The 21,832-nt window shown below is 38.3% G+C and overlaps 1 protein-coding gene across 11 annotated transcripts in view; it reads right to left on the bottom strand.

The window, feature by feature from the left end:
• The window catches only part of ube3c (ubiquitin protein ligase E3C), a 194,879-nt gene that overhangs the window by 132,932 nt on the left and 40,115 nt on the right, over positions 1–21,832 (bottom strand). For all 11 annotated transcript variants that reach the window (XM_069914741.1, XM_069914747.1, XM_069914744.1 and 8 more), the window contains 4 exons: positions 20,987–21,144; positions 11,591–11,753; positions 2,209–2,441; positions 1,716–1,870 (listed from right to left, as the gene is read on the bottom strand). In XM_069914741.1, coding sequence (XP_069770842.1) covers positions 1,716–1,870; positions 2,209–2,441; positions 11,591–11,753; positions 20,987–21,144 — 709 coding nt within the window. The remainder of the gene's footprint in view (positions 1–1,715; positions 1,871–2,208; positions 2,442–11,590; positions 11,754–20,986; positions 21,145–21,832) is intronic.

Raw genomic sequence — 21,832 nt, forward strand, 5'->3', positions numbered from 1 at the left:
AAAGATTTCTATCGCAAATCCAGGAAGTTGTTCCAAATTTCTCTGAAAGTACATAAACTCAAAGCACCAGGAAAACAAGTTATGATTTCTTAATTGTCTCAGTTAATCTGGATGATTCATAATCTTAAGATATATAACGTTCCAATGAAAAATAATTGGATTTGCAGAATCAAAATGTTCACAAATAAACAAGCTCTTAGGCTTATATTGTCTATTCCAATCAACTTTCCCCCTAAATTTTAAAGCATGAATAAATCCATTCCACAAAAATAAAATGGTAAAAGCAATAGCAAACTGGAGAACTTTTTCTTTAAATTTATGCAAAAGTACATTTCGCCTAATCACTCTTTTCTGTGTCACCAGAGACCTCAACAACCTTCTTAAAATCATTACATTTCCAATTAGTCATGTCAGTCAAAGAGCCATCCAGTTTATTTCAACCTTCCAGTTTATGATCTGTAATTCTGCATGCAATAGTTTCAAGAGTTCCCCACCACCACAATAATATGGAATTTGTCATATACAAGTTTGATGAATGGGGAGGGAAATGCAGCTGGCAATGCAATCTGGTTGGAGCTGGCAGAATTGCAAAGGATGATAAATTGAACGTGGAGGCTGTGGGACAACAGACAAGGACCAGAGGAACTCTGTTCTTTCTCCATCCAGGAAGAGAGGGGATGTGAGCAGTGCAGTACATAGATGAGACACAGTCAAGAGCTCCATCCACTCATGGTATACGGAGGCCTATAAGTTGACCTATAAATTTGCTCGCTCTTCCTTCAACTTTTAGAGGGCTATTGTACCCCAAAAACATTGATCGCATTTCATCTATTCAGTAATTTGATTAAATTTCTAAAATGTATCCTTTCTGGTATCTATTCTAGTCTCTCAAACCAGTATGGCCACCGCTTTTTATTCTAAATTATTCCATACTTGTTCTCCTCTATCTTTTTAAACTGTCACTAATTTTCTGCTTTTCTCAGTTCTGAAATAATTCTTAGATGCCCATAAGCCTTTCAAGCAGCTGGTTCAATTTGAAAACAGATTACGTTATCTTAGTTAGACAGCATAAATAGATGGTGGTTAGCTAGTGATGTGGGTAGCTGTCCATTGGCTCAAAATATTCATCTACCTGTATTAAATCTCAGGTATAATTCCGTCTCCAGATCTATTTTCTATATCAACTGGGAGTGGAAGGGTACGAGTGGGTGCAATCATGATTATTTGCCACAAGGCCTGGGACATACTTGCGTTTCCAATGAAAAAGTTTCAAGAAAACTTACTATGAAGGAGCAAGAGCAACATGCAGAATCATAACTTTTAGGTCATGATTACAAATGTCAGAGGTGGGGGAAAAATTTCAGCCAAGGACTAGAGTACTTGTACCTCCCTAAAATCTAACCAAGACAATTAAAAATCTAGTTCTCCACACATGATTAGATACTTCTGAAAGTTATTGTGCTACTGAAGATTTGATTATCAATTAAATAAGAAAACATAATTTTCAATTAAAATAAATAATTTTAATCCAAATAATTTGATTAAATTCCAACTTACTGAGGTAACTTCACTATTTTTACACACAGAACTTTGCATTACGAGATCCCAAAAACCCAAACATGCTTGGCAAATTAATTTTGTGAAAAATTAAATATTTATAAGTATTTTTAATACTACTGAAAGAAAAAACAAAATCCAATGCAAGTTTATTTTACCTTGTTGGTAATCATTTTGCACTCTTCCTCCTCTTCATTCTCTGAATCGCTACTAATTTCTCTGCCATTTGACCCAGTCAATGAAACTGGTAACAGTGGTAAGAGAATCTGCAGCATCCTTAGGTACACAAGCATGCCTTCCTCAGACAGATTTGCTAATTGATGGAGCACAAAGTATAGTCATCTCTCTTCCTCTCACATACCATTAATCTTAATACACAATATCACCATTTATAGCCTAAAGACAGCAAAATCATGATGAATATCTTATGAAACAAACGTGTGCTGAAGAATAGGCGCAAATATAAAAATGAGCAAAGTATTAAAAAGTTTACTTGAAAGCTGTGATCCAAAGGCAAAAGAAATTATGTATTTGCAATCAATTCTGAAACAAAAATCTTGTAGACCAGTTATTAACCTCGATGATTCAAATCTAACAAGATACATTTTCCATGTCCAAAGAAATACCACAAGGAAACAAAAAAAAACTTACCGATCTGTGATTCTCCAACAGCAAGAACAAAGTAAAGGAGCCAAGGTGCCATATCCCTGGTATAAATGAGTCCCACTGAAGAGGTGGTCTTCGGAGTTAACAGTGCAGTTAGGAAAGGTACAAAAGGAAAGACAATTCTTGCAGCAGATAGTGCCGGAACAAGGAAGTTGAAGATCTGCTCTGTGAATGGTGCAGTGAAAAACTCTTTTGCCAAAATAGCAAAAAATTGATGCCTGTGTGGACAAATACAATTGTTATTTACAAGTAATAGCAAAGTTTGTAAATTAATAGATTGCACTAATAAGCTTCTCAAGTTGTATGGTTTGGAAGTGCACAGAATGTACCTACTTTGAATTTAAAGGGCTAGAAAATACTTTCCACTTTTTCCCTCTCAATATATCTAAGAGATGGAATTTGCAGCCAGGTTGGAAAAGTTGATGATCTACATAAAATTTAATTACCTCCCTCTTCCCAAAATACAGTGGAGATATTTCTCCATTTCACTCCTGAAGCTACCTTTAACATCTGTTCCAAGTTTCATTCAGGAACATCAATGAAAGATAGGATCAATTCATTTTTTGTTTAAAAAAAAACTCATCCAGAGAGAATTGATAACGTTTATCATTGGAGATTTAATTCTTTGTTGTTGAAAAATGTTGAATTTTTAATTTTCTAAGGGATCAAATACAGCTTTTTTGAAAATAAATATGGATTCAGTTGATAGTAAATTTGTTTTATGGGATGCTTTAAAAGCATATTTGAAGGGACAAATTATTAGTTACACTGCTAAAATTAAGAAACGACATGTAGCTGAAGTAAGTAAATTGAAGAAGAGATTTTAGAAAAGGATTTACAGCAAAATACTACAGAAATTAAGAAAATATATTTAGTTAATATGAAGTTACAATATAATTCGTTACAAACTTCTAAATTTGAGAAATTATTACAGAGAACTGGACAAAGGTGTTATGAATTAGGGGAAAAGAGTTCAAAGTATTACCTTGGGAGTTAAAAACGGAACAAGCTTCTCGAACAATAAATGCTATCAGACATGAATCATCCATATAAACCTCAGAAAATTGATGTGTTTTGAAAATATTATGAAAAATTGTACACTTCTAAAGTAATGCAGGATGAGGTTAAAATTGATAATTTTTTATCTGATTGGATTCACCCTTTTTGAGTGATCAGGATGTTAAAGATTTGGATGCTTCTTTTACTGCTAAAGAAGTAATAGATGCACTTCAATCTATGCCTAGTGGGAAGACGCTAGGGGATGATGTTTTTACTTCTGAATTTTATAAAGAACTTCAGGATTTATTAATTCCTTTATTGATGGATGTATTGAAGCAGGCGACAGAAGTTCATTCTTTTCTGGATTATTTTTCTCAAGCAATTATTACAGTTATTCTTAAGAAACACAGGGATTCATTGAAAGTAGGGTCTTATAGACCTATTTCTTTTTTAAATGTTGATTATAAAATTCTGGCGAAAGTTCTAGCTAATAGGCTGGCTATATATTTACTAGATTTAATTCATTTAGACCAGGCGGGTTTTATTAAAAATCGTTATTTGGCAGATAATATTGTGAAGTTGATTTCTTTAATTAATGTTTCTCGGGAGGAATCTAACCTACCAATGGTTATTTCATTGGATGCAGAAAAAGCCTTTGATAGAGTGGATTTTTTTAAATTCAAAGTTTTGAAGAAATTTAAAGGTGGCCCCTTTTTTATTGGTTGGATTAAGGCTTTATATAGAAGTCCTACTGCTAGGGTCGTGACAAATGGACAGTTATCTTTATTGTTGGATAATTTTGGACATACTTTACAGTTACCTAGATGATCTAAGTTTGAAATTTTACTTACTGAGGGTGGTAAGAAGGGATTTATATCCAAGATGTATGCTTTACTACAAAATAAAATGCTTAAGCTAGATATTCATAAATCTAGATTGAAATGGGAAAGATTTAGGTATATGTATTTCTCAGGATGATTGGATGAATTTATGTAGGAATAGTATGACTAAAATTATAAATGTAAGGTATTGATTGGTTCATTATAATTTTATTCATCGATTACATTTAACTCCAGAAAAATTAAGGAAATATAATTTTATTTCTTCGAATTTATGTTTTAGGTGACATAAGCATGTAGGTTCTTTTCTACATTCTACTTGGTCATGTGAGATAGTGAACCCTTTTTGGAATAAACTTAAGGAATTTCTAGAAGTTATTTTGAAAGTGTAATTTCTATTAAATCCTGTGCTATTTTTGTTGGGTAATATTAAGAGAATTAGTTTAGAACTGAAATTAAATAGATTTCAAATCGCTTTTTTGAGATTGGCTTTAGCTGTTGCCAGAAAATGTTTGGCAATTACTTGGAAATATTAGACTGATTTGAGAATCCAGAGATTGCATATGGAGATTTTGTATTCCATTGGAAAAGATCACATATAATTTATGTGATCATTATCTTTTTAATCTTAAAACTTGGAGTCCGAATTTGGATTATATGGGTTGAATTATTAAATCCCTTTCCCACACCTTAGTGGTGTTGCTCCAAACCACGGTAATTAACTGGTGAATTTTGATGTTATGTGATCTCCTCTTTCTCCCTTTATTTCCCTTTCTTTTTTGGGGGGGTAGATTAGAGGGGGGTGGATTGGTTAAGGAAGGGGGTTGTAGGGGATTAGCTTTCAAATATATCATGTATGTATTTTGTGTCTTTTTTTAAGTTTTATTAATTAATTGTATGTTTTAACATATGCATCATGGTTCAATAAATAAAATTTTCCAAAAAACCTCATCCAAAACTTAGAATTTTAACACAACTGAAGGATACCTGCTTGTGGTGTAAGGTTTGAAAGGGCTGCCGACGTATCATTTAATTCAAAATCATAATTATGCCCACTTTTAGGATCTAAAATTTGAGGGTCACAAGTTCTTTAAAACAATAATTGCATGCCTAATGAAGGAATGGAATTGCTTTAATTTTTTCTAGCAAAGTAAAGGAGCCATATCCCCAGTATAAATGAGACCCACAAAAGAGGTTGTCTTCAACTTTCAAAATGCAATTGGAGAAGAGTTTTCAGGCTATTGGGTTCCTTCTGGACTTTTTTTGTACATTTCAAAATTTTGAGCACATTAAACCTTGCCTTTTCTTTAACCTTTGAGACAAGGAAGATGGCTCTACTTTTAGGAATAATATACTAGAGGAACTCAGCAACAGTGGGAGAAAAAGAATTGGGACCATTTTAAGCCAGAACCCTTCAAAACTTTTTTTTTTCTCATTGATGTTGTTTGACCCACTGACATCCTCCAGAAAATTGCTTATTGCTCCAAATTCCAACATCTGCAGCCTTATCTTTCTCTGTAACTCTGTACTTTGTACTGTTTCTTACAGTGTATGAGATGTCCATAGGTCTGCTCGCAAAACCATCTCTATCGCTGCATTTTCAACAAGCGACAATAAACTTGAATTTGGAATAGTTTTAGTTTCTTCAAGATGCCACTTCAGAATAAGAATGCAAAAACCAATGATATATACATTCAGATTATTTCTTTAACCATTCCCTTCTATTCCAAAATAGAACAAGTCTCTCAAAGCAAACTTGCAAGCACATTTCAAAAGTGAACTTATAGGAAGACAAATATCAAATAAGAACACAAGAAAAACGAGGAAAAGGCCATATGGACTCGTTGCTGTGCCATTTAGCAACATCATATTGATCTGATTTTGGCCTCCACTTGCTTGCCTGTTCTCCATATCCCAAACAATGAAAATAGGTCTTTTGATCTTGAAAATATTTAATGCTTCATTGTCTAGAGCACACATGTCAAACTCTGGCCCGCGGGCCAAATTTGGCACGCGATATAATTATATTTGGCCCGCAAGATCATATCAAAAATGTATTAGAGGTGGCCCACTGGCCGCCGCGCCAGTATAGCGCATGCACAGTAACCGCTGTGTCCCAGGGTGAGAGAGAGAGAGAAAAATCCTGGTCCTTGAAAAGTAGTGGTGGGTGGTTTTATAAACACGCTGTCGTGTCCCCCCGCCCACCCCCCCCGCTACCGCAGCGCGGCCTGGCCGGTGTCAGGGGAAGCCAAGGCCGCTTCCCAGCGCCCGGAACCACAGTCGGGTCGCGAGAGGGAAGATTGGGGCTCCCCGCCAGGCGATGGGGGCGCCGGCCGCCGGCCGCCCTGCGCCTTCCCACCGGACCAGCGGCGGGTGCCCGGAGTACACGTGGAGAGCGAGGCTGGTCGGGCAGGTAGGGTGGAACCCCCCCGCCAATCTCGGGAGTGGCGTGGGCTGGATCGGGATTAGCCGCGCTCACCTGCTCCTCCACCGCTGACCGGGATCCCAGCGCGGTCCTGAGCGCGGAGACTGCCCTGGAAAGGTCCTGGGACATCGGCACGGAAAGAAGAGCAGGGTCCGTAGAACATTACAGATCAGAAACAGGCCCTTCGGCCCTTTGACTCTACCTCGTGAAAACCCAACACTGGAGAAACTCAGCGGGTTAAACCGTATCCTTTATCCAGCAGAGAGGTACCTGGCAATGTTTGGCCCTTGATCCCCCTCATCAATGTATGAGCGAAAGTCTGTGGTTCTCGTAAAAACACCAGAAGGGAGAAACTCAGCAGGTCAAAGGGGGTCCGGGAGAAACTCAGCAGGTCAAAGGGAGATCCGGGAGAAACTCAGCAGGTCAAAGGGGGGTCCGAGAGAAACTCAGCAGGTCAAGGGGGAGGGGTCCGGGAGAAACTCAGAAGGTCAAGGGGAGGGGGTCCGGGAGAAACTCAGCAGGTCAAAGGGGGTCCGGGAGAAACTCAGCAGGTCAAGGGAGGTCCGGGAGAAACTCAGCAAGTCAAGGGGGGTCCGGGAGAAGCTCAGCAGGTCAAGGGGGGTCCGGCAGAAACTCAGCAGGTCAAGGGGTTCCGGGAGAAACTCAGCAGGACAAGGGGTTCCGGGAGAAACTCAGCAGGACAAGGAGGGTCCGGCAGAAACTCAAGGGGGGGCCTGACCTCACCAGGACCGTTGCCCACTCCCCCTCCCTGCCGCAGGCTGACCCGCGACTCACGGTGACGGGGCCGCTGATCCGCCGAGATGCTGCCCTGCAGCGAGAGCCGATGCCCCCGCACTGTCGTTGTCCAACCCGATCGCCCGCAAACCCCGCCCTCCCGCAAACCCCGCCCTCCCGCACACAGGCCTGAGTAAGTATTATGAACTTTAATCTCAGGATAAAACGATCTTCCAATAGTTTCATGTCACAGTGATAAATATATTCCTGGTTAAAAATGGTCCTGCACCTGGATACAAGCTCATTAGGCATAAAACTTGAAAAGTGTGTAAATCAAAGGATATCTGTACCAATGGAAAAAGGGCATGGCAAATAACCCTGCTAGAGTTCATGCCCACAATCAGTCACCCATTTGATTGTTTCAGGAATCATGTTATTCTCCCACATTCTCAATAGCCCTCAGATTTTACTATTCGACAGCACACTAGCAACATTTGACAAATCCTCTATAGAGAAATATTATTTATTGAATATTTTATTTCTCATTTGTTAATGCTTCTGGAAAGAGTTTATCCAAAACTATTATTAAACATTTATTTTAATAAGAAAAAGTTTAACATTACATATGTTGAAAGAAAACATGCAGATGTTGTTGAAAATTTTCAATAAATATTTAGTTCTGCCCTCGACTTAGTCCAAGTTTTTAATTTTGGCCCTCCGTGAATTTGAGTTTGACACCCCTGGTCTAGAGCTCTGTGAAGATGATGAATTCCAAAAGTACACAATCTTCAAGAAACTCATCCTCCATCTTAAATAATGAACCCTGTATTCAAAATCTTTTGAGTTTACCCTGCAAAAGGAAATGTCCTCTGAAACTACCACAAGAGCCTCAGAATTTTGCATCTCATAATCATCTCCCTTTTCTTAACTCCAATGAGCATAGAGGCTCAAACCACTTATCCTGAGAGTCTGAAATGGAAGTCAGAATTAAGGGCAAGAATAACGATCATCAGGAATGCCAACACATTTGACAGAAGAGAACAAGGAGGACAGAAAAATTCCTCCAGTAAGATGATAAGCAACTCCCTCACTAAATTACACATAGTGCATGCACAGGGTACAACTAGCCTGCCCCTTGTGACAGCCTAACAGATTGGTGATTTTACAATCTATGAAGGGTTTTCATAGATAACATTGAACAACAAATATTGTGCTTCCTGCACACTTTTGGGTGCATTTTATGGATTTTGGGCTGATGATCATTAAAGTCACTTTAAATTTTCCTATCACATACTGGGTTTAAGATACAACCTATTTTTGTGATTTCCTGTCGACTGGTATAATGCCCACAAAACAAGCTGTTTAGGTCAGTCCAAGCATCCTTGAGCATGCACACAGTGCAGGTGGTATGCAAATGCACATAGAACAATATATGGGTTGTGCCGACCCATATATTCCTTTCTTTATTTAAAAAAGTACTAAATAGAAAGACGATTCTGCAACTACAAAATGGACTCCAGGATAGTGTGTTGCCTCCCAGGTTCTCAGGTCCAGGATGCCTCCTTGTAGGTGCGGAATATTCTTAAAGGGAGGGTGAGTAGCCAGAGGTCGCGATACATATTGATACCAATGAGTGAAGTAGAGGTCCTGCAAAGTGAGTTTCGGGAGATAGGAAAGAGGAAGAGCAGAACCTCCAAGGTGGTAATTTCTGTATTAGTCCCAGTGCTCTGAGCTAAGGAAGATCAGAAAAGGAAGATAGTACAGACAAATGAGTAGCAGGGTGCAGGGTTTCAAGTTCTTGGATCATTGGAACCTTTTCTGGGGAAGGGGTGACACCTGTACAAGTAGAACGGTTGCACCTGAACTGTTGGAGGGAGGGGGTAGGGGTGTTTAGATTCATGGGGGTGGGAACCAAAGTGAAGGGGCAGACTTGATGGGCTGAATTATCTATTTCTGCTCCTGTACTGTGGTTTCATGAAGAGAGATTTGATAGAAGTGTACAAAGTTATGAGGGGTATAGATGGGGTAAATGCAAGCAGGCAATGCAAGTACTGAGATTGGATGAGACAAAAACTAAAGGAATACACAGAGGGTGAAAGATTATATTTTTGACACTTTGGCCCCTCTTCCAAAGACCCCATATCCCTCTATCACACACCACACCCTTCTACCTCACCATCAACTTTCAAAGCCCCCTACCCCTCTTGTCACACACCACACCCTTCTACCAAAAAAAAATTTTAAAGATTATATTTTTAAGGGGAACATTAGGGGGAACTTCTTTCACAGAGGGTGGTGAGAGTGGAATGAGCTGCCAGTGAAGTGATGGATAAGGGTTTGATATCAACCTTTAAGAGGGGTACGGATGGCAATGGGTCTTGGTGCAGATCGCTGGAACTAGGCAGAATAATAATTCAGCAGGACTAGATGGGCAGAATGGTTTGTTTCCTTGCTGCAGTGTTTTATGGTTCTAAGCCATGGGTGGCCAACCTTTTCATTTTTAATTTAGACATACAGCATGGTACCGGGTTATTTTCACCCATGTATATGAACCAGGGGTGGAGGTTAATTGGGCGGCACAGACTCGTGGGCTGAAATGGCCTGTTACCATGCTGTATGTCTAAATTAAAACTGAAAAGATTGGCCACCCCTGTTCTAAACACTCCATTATAGGAAGGATGTGGAGGCTTCAGAAAGAAACTGATCAGAATGCTGCCCAGATTATAGGGGATGAGCTACAAGAGTGGTAGGCGCTTGGAACAGGCTGCTGGGGTAGTACTGAAAGCAATTGCAAAAGTCATGCTTAAGAGGCTTCACAATCAATACATGAATATGCAAGGAATAGAAGGATATGTGCGCATCATGTGGAAGCAGCATAGTTTTAATTTAATTTGGCCATCATTTTCAGGGCAGACATCGTAGGGCCAAAGGACATGTTCCTGTGTTGTACTGTTCAAAACTCACAGATATCGTAGGGCCAAAGGACATGTTCCTGTGTTGTACTGTTCAAAACTCTAAGAACAATTCAGAGTGAGATAGAGTTTTGGGACCTTCAAGATAAATTTTCTTGCAGCAACACTTCTGTTGACACAATTGTTTTGGAACCAGAGCAAGCAGGCAGCAGAATGACTGCTCCTACTGGGATTATCCATAAGAATGCTGATTCTCAAGGTCATAAATGATGTTGGAATGGAAGTTGTCTCTGTTTGGTTTCTTATAATGAGAGATACCCACATGCACTAGCTTTCATTTGGCTTTGACAAAGAAAGGTCTTGTTCCAGTAATGAGAATCCAAGAAAACTGGGTACATCTTTGTTGTACACATCTATGCACTCGTGCTAGTAGGCCCAGGCACATATTCACTTGTTCAGCCTCTTTCTTCGCCTTGGACTTCTCTTGCCCAAATCTACTCCTTTGTAAAGACCTTCATCTCCTCAGCTCTTCTCCCCTACACTATTCTACCCCAGATCTACTTCCTCCAAAGCACTTTGCCCAATTCCCTCCTTAATTCCTGCACCAACCATCCGTTTCATCATCCTATTCTCTGACCCTTTGCCTCTATTGTCCACATTCTGTTTGCTCCTTTCTGTGCCAGCATCAAGAATTCCCACCATGTACCACGAGCAATCTTTGCCCTTCAGCTTGGCAGATCAGGATGACGTCAGTGGGCACATTACAATCCTCCTGGCTATCAGGCAACTCTCAACAAACAGCAAGATAAGCTCTTCGAGATAGACATGGTTTAACAGTCTGACATCTGTTTCTGGAGAAATCTTTTCATTGGCTAGAAATAATCAACACTTCTTCCTGCAGTAATTACGTGCATGGTGCTTTGCTCTCTTTTACTAAAGTGGGACTCTAGATTTTCTTCTATGGCAACTTTAAGAATATTTGGACCTCATTCAGAAACTGGGAACTAAACTTGGAACCTTCTCAACAGTGGAGTATTTTTAATCAACTCAAGAATGGCAACATACAAGAATGAAGATACATAAAATATTACAGCATAGTCCAGGCCCTTCAGCCCACTATGTTGTGCTAAACCTACTCCATGAGAATCTAATTTTCCCTACCTCACATGCATAACTTTGTAATTTTTCTTAAATTAAAAGACAATATAACTGAGCATTATATTTTTATATTGTAAAGCAGGAATTAAGTTAGCACATTATTAGAAACCAGTTTTTTTGTTTTTTTTAAAATAAACTTTACAGCCTGACCCTTGTCGGAATATTCTGCAGAAACTGTAATACAGGGCATTGCAACACTATTAGAACACATCGTTGTTAACCATTCCAATGCAGCATAAAAAATTGAATCAAAAACCCATCTCAGTATCAAGGGCTTGAGCATTATATTTTCCTCTCACCTTGAACCTTCTGGGCAGGAGGCATATTCAAAGTGCAGTGGCTTCAGGAAATTCTCGAACAGCGTCATTGCAAGTGGAGCACGTGAAATCCGTGAAACATCAGAATACTCCAAACTTGATGGAAGCCTATGATTTATTAACATGTAAAGTGATTGATAATAACCTGCAACAAAAGGAAACACCTACATAAAATGGCTGTAGAAAAATAAATGTGGCTAAAAATATTAAAATGTAGTAAATGGGCTTTAATCCCATAAATGTGCAACCAACCAACACAACAGAGATTGTGTACTGCCTTTGTTCTGACTCAGTCAAATGATTCCCACCACAGTACATTCAGTCCTCAACATAATAGTAAACAAAATCAAATGGATCATTTAATATATTCACTTTAATAAACTCTGGTTCAATTTTAAAACAGTCTACTAGAGAAGTGTTCAAAGGCACGATGTACCTAATAATTGCACATTTTTAGTTGAAGCAAAATTTCATGGCCAAGTACTATAAATGTACTGTATGTTGATGCAAATTATGATGGAGAGCTGTAGGTCTCACCTATGATCACATCTCAGAGATTTAGCAGGCCTGATGAAAGTCCTCTCCATAGATGCTGCCTGACTAATTGTGGGTTCTCTCTACTTCAGATGTGCAACATCACATTTTCTATATTGCTTACATCTTGGATTTAACCTTTCAAAAATATAGTGCGGGGGGACAGGGTGTAATGGCATAGGGTAAGGAGGTGGACTCATGACTCTCCTGTGGGATTAAAGTATTAAGGCCGAATCAAATGAATATTTTTTAAATTAAATTATATTAAAAGCCTCCGAAACTTACCTGTATACTGTTGGATATGGTAGCTAGAGGAAAGAAAACAGCAAGAGACAAGAAAACTATGAGTAAAGATGCAAAGAAAATCAAAGAAAAGCGGCCTACCTTGAAGATGGAGCCTGGGCCTCAAATTCCAAAGCCCCCACAAGTGACACGCGCGATGACAGCCTTCTTTCAGCCGAAGCCAGCGCCATCTCCTGAGAAAACCGGGGGAAGATGGTGCTGGATCTAGTCAGCTCTCCCCTGAAGAATATGCTAACTTAATGTGCATACGCAAAGGTATCTCCACACGTGCACAAAGAAGATGAACATGCTTTAGAATGGTCACTCGATAGCGCCATTCCCAGTAGTGTTGGAATTAAGAAACTGCAATCTAACATTCAAGAGCTGCCAGAAACACCTGTAGCTTTGACAGCTAGTGATCAATGGAAAAAGGAAGATCAAGAAGAATCGAATGAAGAAGTGCTGGGGGCTTCGGAATATGGAGCTAAAGGCCCAAATATAAAAGATCTTCACTTACTAATAATGGGTTAATATCAAGTAATAAGAGTCGATATTAGGAATGTCAGATCTGACATAAAGGAGGTTAAAAGTGAAATGTTGAAATACGCTTCAGAAATTAATAAAGATAAAGCAACAGTTCAAAGATTGTTAAAAATCATATGGATATCTGCATGGCTAGAATTGACTGTTCAAAATTCAGATACTCTCTGAGAAAAGCAGAGGAAAGAAATGAAGGAAAAGATGGATATGTTGGAAAGTAGACAAAGTTAAGATTGTTGGTCTTCAAGAAGATTTTTAAGGAACTGGAGATTGTGGAATTCTTTCAAAAGTCGATTCCCAGAATTTTGGGAGAAGAAAATTTTCCAAATGGAATCGAATTGGAAAGAGCTAATAGCGTTTTTCAGAGGAATCCGCAGTCAAATCAATCACCTACGGCTACTTTGATTAAGTGCCTGCGATACCAGGACAAAGAAAAGATCTGAAGACTCACAGTTCAAGAAGCAGACAAAATATGGGTCCTATGGTTATTGATGGAAATAAAATTTTCTTTTATTCAGATTCAACTAAGGCATTGATGGATAGAATAAAAGAATTTAATCCAATGAAGGGAATTCTTTGGAAGGAGGGTTATAAGTTTACTTTCAGATATCCAGCTACATTAAAGGTGCTTTTGGTTTATGAACAAACCTAGGTTTTTTGTAGATGAGGAAGAAGCATCAGGATTTGCAGAATCACTTCCTACAGTTAAGGAAGAGCACCAGGAATTGTTGAGTTTAAGCCCTCAACAAGAAATACAAGGAAGTGTTGAAGATACATATCACACAGAAGAGGGCAGTGCTGTCAACAAGAGTTACAATTGGATCCAGAAATTCACACTGAAACAGCTGAAATTGAGGGTGATCAAGTTAATGCTGATCTTATTATTTCCAAATGTGTATTTAATTTCCCCCACCCTTTAAGAGGAGAGTTAGATGTTTTTCCTTATTTGCCAAAGCCGTCATGTGCCATATTGTAGTAGGAGCCACGACCCACACGACACAGAGAGGTAATGCTATGGTTTCTTTACTCAGCACTCTTTCGGGAGTTCATTTTTGTTTTAATATAATATGCTTGTTGATGAATTATCAATTTTTTTATTTTTTTATTCTTTCTTTTTTTTAAAAAAATGGGACAGAGACGTACACAGGAACTGGTTAGAATTGATGAATGAGTCCTGGGAGAATGGGATTGGCAGAGACTTGGATCTAAGATAATAAATGAATAGAATATAATAAATTTTTCTTAGTTTTAATGTTAACAGGCAGAATAGTTAAATTAAAAGGAAAAGAATATTAAGTCTTATGAAAAAAATGAAAGCTGCATTTTTACAAGAAACTCATTTGACGGAGAAGGAACATTTTTAATTAAAAAGCAATTGGGTGAGCCAAGTGGTAGCTTTTAGGAGATTTTTATGTGAAAGTTTTGATCAAGATTTAGTATTACCAGCAGGAACAGAGGTAGAATTTTTGTTATGTACTGGAGTTAAAGAAATTTATTTCAATTATGTATAAATTATTAGAAAAGAAAGCTTGGAAAGAAGGCATTTATAAATCAATACATGAATGGGAAGATTTAAATAAGCAGATAGATTGAGATATGTAGAGAAAGTATTAAAAGTACAATAAATATGAGATGGAGGTTAGTTCAGTGTACTTTTATTCATCAGTTACATTTGACACCACAAGTTCGATAAAATGAACCATATTTATTCAGATTTGTTTATTAGCTGAGGACAAGAAGTTCTGGATTCAACTTCTCAGTGTTCCACAGTTAAACCTTTTTGGTTTGGAATAAATAATTTGCGAGAATGATTAACGGGAGTAAAATTGAATATGTATCAACTAAAATTTTTTCAAATTGCTCTGCCAATAGCTAGAAAATGTATTGCTATAGCTTGGAAGTCAGATATCAATTTGGGAATGGATAGATGACATGTAGAAGTTAGGAGTTGTATTCCACTTGAGAAAATTATTTATAATTTAAGAGATAAACACCATATGTTTTGCAAAATATGGTGCCCATATTGACAAAATGTGGGTGTAAAAATTTAAATGAACCTCATATATTCCCTTTCTCTTATAGGTCTCCAGAAGATATCGAAAAGTGAAATATTCCTGCTATGGTTCTCTTGTCCTGTTCTTTTCCTTTTTCTCTTTTATTGCATTTGTAGGAGGTTGGAAGGAGTAGTAGGAGGTTTCTTCTACATATAGATGTGTGTGTGTGTGTGTGTGTGTGTGTGTGTGTGTGTGTGTGTGTGTGTGTGTGTGTGTGTGTGTGTGTGTTGTGACAATATTAATATTTGGAGAGAATTTATAAGATTTAGAGTAGGTCACATATATACACACATTTTCTTATTTGAAGGATTGACATTGCAAGATCTGTGAAGGAATGTAAGCTCCTTTCACAAGTAGGTGTTAATTGAACTGACATCATAAAATGCTTGACCATTGTCTTGCTGGAGTCATGCTCAGAGAAAAGTCAATTCTAGATTGTTTACCTAAGATAACAACGTGAGAAGAAGAAAGAACTCCTGTTGTTTGCTGGAGACCATGGGGGTTTTGCAAGTCATGAGTCATATGCTCTCTTTGGAGTTTCAGTCGGAAAAGAGAGAGTTGAGTTAACAGCTCAGTCAGTCAGTGTGTGGGACACTAACAAGTAATTGAAAAGTGCAATCCAGGGAAAACTCTTTGAAACTAATTAAAGCAAGTTCCAGAGCAGTAGATGGCTGGAAGTGCTATCTGTCTGATGTTTCTCTTGAAATAGAGGAAGGAATGAAACTCTGTGGTAGCTTGAAGAAAGAGGTTACCATCTAGAAGACCCTGATGGGGCAAGTTTCATCAGCGAGACCCTGAGGTGACTAGTGGTGTTACCTCAGTTGTGGAAATCCTGGAGCAACAAATATCTCTCTCTGCAAACCCTACAAGAACCTTTCTGAGTGGTAAACATTATCTTTCAAACACCAAGTCTAGTTAACTTTATACATGTTAAATTCTGTGCACGGTATGGTGATTGCCTGCAACCAGAGAACTTGGAAGAAGGAGAAGTGAGATTGAACTGTGAACCAAAGAACTTTTCTTGAATTTACACACACATTACGTGCACATGTGCTTAGATTTAGAAGGGGGTAATTTGGGTTAGTTTCGAGAGTATAATATAAGAATAGAGTTAAGTTAAAGTTTGATTCTATTTTCATGTTTGAAGTTGATTAAAAATAACTTTTGTTTTGAAAGTCACTTATCTTGGTGAATGTATATTGCTGCTGGGATTTAGGCTCGTAATATATTATATGTGTGTGTGTGTGTGTGTATGTATGTGTGTAAATATATACATGTGTGTATATTGGGATTGAATTTGAAATATTGTAAATGCTTATTTTGCGGTTTTAAATTTTAAATAAAGTATATTTTAAAATATAGCACAAGACCAACAGTCCTCTCAAAAATTCCTATCCTGATTGAAGAATTAGAGTGAGATTTCTTGTTTGAATTTTGAAATCTTGACTGTTGTTAATTACGGATTGCTGAAGTTAATGATCAAGATCAAAACTACAAATTAAAAATTGGATCGACTTGTGACATACAACTGGGAAAACAAATTTCAGTTAAAATATACTCAGAATGACTCCAATTTTCTTTCCATCATTTCATATTATGCATACTTCACAATATGCATTTCCATAGGTGAAATTCTGGACTAGAAGCATGCATTCATAAACCATACTCAGTCTAAGGTGTTCAGACAAGATGAATAAATTGGAACTGATTTAACAAACAGAGCAGCTCCCATCGATTTTGAACATGAACTTAAATTCAATTCAAATAAGCACATCTTCACATTAATAATACAGAGAAAAATAATGAGATCTCAAAATTAAGAAATTATTTTTTCAGATGGAGTTTCTATTGCAGGTGCCAAAAATAACTTCAAAAAAACTTACTGAATATTAGGGATTATACAGGAAACACAAGAATTATTCCCAGATTATGGCAAAAAGTTCATCCTTTTAAACTATACTTTTCAGCTTCTATTATTGAAAGTCAGCTTAGGACAAGCAAATTCAAATACAACAGTGATATTGGCTTTGAAGCAAAAACAGAAATAAAAGGACAAAAAATACTGATCTTTGAATTAAAAATTAAATTAGAAACATTCAGGGGAGGCAGCATGAGCTGTGAGAGTTTATTGTCAGATACACAAGTACAGTGTCTAGATTCACCAAAATTCTTGCTTGCTGCAGAAAATCAGGGACACAAAATGCACCTATCGCTAAAGTATAGATTAAATTACCACAATGTTCCAAGACAGAAAAATATAATAAATAAAAAAGGATAAATAGTTAAATATTCTCAGGTGTAGTTGGTGCAAGAAAAAAATTGCAATTCAATAGTGCAAATAGATCTTTTGGTGGTTCTGGACTACTTTGTGGTTAGGGGAGTATGGGGAAGTTCAAGAACTTGACAGCTGTTGGACAAAAGCTGTTCTTGAACTTGGAGGTACTAGACTTCAGGCTTCTGTACCTTCTGCCTGAAGGTAGTAGCGAGAAGCAACTGAGGAAAAGAACTGTACATCAGAACTGGTCAGATCTGATACCAACAGAACAGACCAATTATCCAACATTGTTAAATTCAATATCAAATCTTAAGGAAACATGCACCTAAACAAAACAAAGTGAGGTCCTATTAAATGGAACAGTAGAGGTAGCCAAAGACGGGAAGGTCTGACCATACAAAAAATTGAAGTTAGAGGCCTTAAGAAGCTTATGATCCCATTATGTTCCTCAATAGTGGGAAAATTGCTGAAGAGGATGAGGTAAAGGATCTACCTGCATTTGGATAAGAAGGGACTGCTTGGAAGTAGTTAAAATAACTATCTGCATGGGAGATTGTGCATCATGAATCACATGACAAAGGAACAGAATCAGGCCACTAGGCCCATCAAGTATGTTCCATAAATCTAGACCAAGCTACTAGTTCCAGTTTCCGGCCTTTTCCCCATATCTCTTGATGCCTTCACTAATGAGATACTTGTCTATTTCTTGTTTAAATACTCCTAGTGATGTGGCTTCCACTGCTGTATGTGGCAGTGAGTTCCACAGATCCATGACCCTCTGGCTAAAGAAGTTATTCCTAATCTCTGTTTTATATGGATAACCTCTCATTTTCAGACTATGACCCCTTGTCCTCAATTCATCCAACAAGGGAAACATCTTACCCACATCCACCCTATCTAAACCTTTCAAAATACCAAATTCCTCTATGAGATCTCCTCTCATTCTCCTATACTCCAATGAATAAAACCCAAGAGCTACCAAACGCTCCTCGTACGTTAGCCCTTGCATTCCAGAAATCATCCTTTCTAAGATAAGGGGGCCCAAAACTGCACACTGTACTCCAAATGAGGTCTGACCAGTACCCCATAGAGCCTCATCAACACCTCTTTACTCTTATACACTATTCCTCTTGAAATGAATGCCAACACAGCATTCGCTTTCTTCGCTACCAATCTGAGAGGTTTTTTTTTAGGTGATCAAGATGATTGATAAGGGCAGGGTAGTGGACCTTACTCAGCAAAACCTTTGACAAAGTCCAATCTGGCAGGCTCTTTTGGAAGGTTAAATCCAAAATGAGATGGCTAAATGGATTCCAAGCTAGCTTTCCTGATTAGTGGCCTGTAAACAGCGGCGCACCACAGGAATCAGGATCTGGGTCCACTGTCGTTTGTTATCTATATTAACTATTTAGATGGCAAAGTAGTTAATGTGATTATTCATTTCCAGATTTATTATCAAAGTAAATACATAACATCACATACAACCCTGAGATTCATTTTTTTCCCACAGGCGCAGCTAATTACCACTGATTGGTAGAGCAAAAAAATAAGCTGTACACAGCGTAAAACATGTAAACAAACAAAAAAATGTAAACAGATAATGAATGTAAACAAACTGACTGTGCAACACAGAGAGAACAAAAGAAAATCAATAAAGTGCACAAGAGTCCTTAAACGAGTCTCTGACTGAGTTTGTTGTTGAGGAGTCTGATGGTGGAGGGGGAGCAGCTGTCCCTGAACCTGGTGGTGTGAGTCTTGTGGCACCTAGATCTCTTTCCCGATGGCAGCAGCAAGAACAGAGCATGTGCTGGGTAGTGTCCATCCTTGATGATTGATGCTGCTCTTCAACAACAGCTTTCCCTATAAATGCATTCAATAGTGGGGAGGGTTTTGCCTGTGATGTCCTGGGCTGTGTCCACTACCTTTTGGAGGTAGTGTTCCCATACCAGATTGTGATGTAGCCAGTCAACACACTTTCAACCACACCTCTGTAGAAATTTGCCAGGATTTCTGATGTCATACCAAACATCCACAAACTCCTGAGGAACTAGAGGCGCTGATGTGCTTTCTTCATGATACCATTGGTGTGTTAGGTCCAGGAAAGATCGTCCGAGATAGTGACTCTTAAGAACTTAAATTTGCGCACCCTCTCCACCTCTGATCCCCCAATGATCACTGGATTGTATACCACTGGGCTTCCTTTCTCAACGTCAACAATCAGCTCCTTAGATTTGGTGACATTGAGTGCAAGGTTGTTGTTCGTGCACGATTCAGCCAAGTTTTCAATCTCCCTCCTGTACGCTGACTCATCCCTTTCCTTTATACAACCCACTACCATGGCATCATTGGTAAATTTGTAGATGATGTTATTGTCGTACCGAGCCACACAGTCATAGGTGTAGAGTGAGTAGAGCAGGGGGCTAAGAACACAGCCCTGTGGTGCTCTGGTATCGATGGAGATTGTGAGAAGTTCTTACCAATCCTCACTGATTGTGGTCTGGAGGTGAGGAAATCCATGATCCAATTACACAGTGGAGTGTTAACTCCCAAATTAAATTAGGAAATGACACCAAAATTAGTCAGTTAGAGGGCAGTGAGGACGTATTTCTAGAATTACAAAAGGATTTAGATCAGTTAGGAAAGTGGGTCAATGGTTGGCAAATGGAATTTAACACCAAGTGTTACACTTTAGTAAGTTAGCCCAGTGATGTACTTGCACAGTAAATGACAGTTGTTGAAGAGAGACCTCAGGGTACAACAGGGTTCCATGAAAGTGGCAACACAGGTGGACCAAATGGCGTGGAAAGCCTTCACCTTCATTGAACGGAGTACAAAAGTTGAGATCTTACAAACCTAGTCGCCCACCAATAGGAAGGATACCAACAAAGCTGTAAAAAGACCAGAGGAGATTCACCAGGATGTTGCTGGGGCTGGAGAGCTTCAGTTAAAGGCAAGAAGGGCTGTGTCTTTGGACAGTAAGAGGCTGAAGCTTTATAAAAGCATGAGGAGCAAGGATAAAGTGAGTCAGTACAGTCTTTTTCTCAGAGTAGAATCTTCCGGAATTAGAGAGTTTAGGCTCAAGATGAGAGGGGAGAGATTTTAGAGGAACCTGAGGTGGGGGGGGGGGGGGGGGATGTTTTTAAAGAGGAGAGTCCATATCCAAAATAAACTCAGAGGCAATAAGATGAGGTACAATTTTGACATTCAAAAAATATTTGAAAAAATACAAAGAGCTTAAGATTATAGTCTAAATGCAGGCAAATAAGACCAGCCCAGAACAAAAAATTGATCAGCATGGAAGAGTTGGGCTGAAAGCTTGTTCTGTACTGTGTCAATGTGACCTGTAGACTGAGTAATTTGGTTTCTGAATTTTGAAGGCCAACTAACCACTTTCAATAGACTAATCAGACACGTGGAAGTATCAGTTCACAAGGTGCTATTGAGAAATGTAGGACAGGCAAACATGCATAATTATAGACTGAATTCATATGAATGGCTAAATCAACACTTTTTTACTCAAATGTAAGCAAGTCCATGTACTATGTTCATGAATGTTAAAATAGCATAGTATTAAACTTGTTATTGTAATTTTCATTTTTACATGTAGATCGAGCAATTAAATAAAAAAGATAGAAAAGCCAAACATTTAAAATTCCTGAGGTGAATATTTATTAGTTGTAATACGTCACTAACCTTTCTGAACCACGTAGTGCAAAATTTGTTCAACTATTGAAGTTACGCTGTTAACATCCTGTACAATTGGCAAATATGTTTTCTCTGAGGAAAAGATCTCCAACATCCGCAAAGGCACAGTAACATTCAAAGTCTCATTGTTACAGCACTTCAATACTCTAGAAGCCACAAAAATATATTACTTGAAAAGTTTGAGATTAATATGCTTTCAAGTTGTGACATTTTCATAATTACAAAGTAGTATTTACCCTCAAGCATCTTTCCTGATTCAATGGCAGACCATTATATGTGGCTCCCTATCTAGTGCAACATAATTCCCTGTTACACCCCAAGCTGTATCCTGTCAATAAACTTACAATTATTGCTATTCTGTCTTTTGTGATTAAAATAATATCCTAGCCAGGGAATAATCTGTCCTATGTGTTTCAATTTTATGCATTGTTGCTTTTAAGGCACTTAGCAAAAATCTTCCAAAGTCCTTACAACATTCATATCCTTTCTCCTGTCCATTGAATCAGATGTGCCAAGCATTGCCTACCCTTGACAAAACAATGCTGATTCTCTCTAATCAACTAAAACTTTATAAAAATGTTCTAAGCCTCAAAAACTTGGATTTCTTAGCAACAGGTGTTAGGACAACTGGATCACAACTTCCTGATTTTTCCTTTCAGTGGCCTGCAATTTTCCAAGCTAATGGAACAAGTCCTGAATCAACACAGTAGAAAGAGCTTACAGTTGGACACCATCAAAAATTTCACGTACTGTACTCTGCTTTAAAAATATCCTGATATGAAAGTTGGTCCAAGGGATTTTGTCACCATCATACCATTACTTACTTAAGCATTT

Source organism: Narcine bancroftii, chromosome 1 (genome assembly GCF_036971445.1).
Source record: "Narcine bancroftii isolate sNarBan1 chromosome 1, sNarBan1.hap1, whole genome shotgun sequence".
NCBI lineage: Eukaryota > Metazoa > Chordata > Chondrichthyes > Torpediniformes > Narcinidae > Narcine > Narcine bancroftii.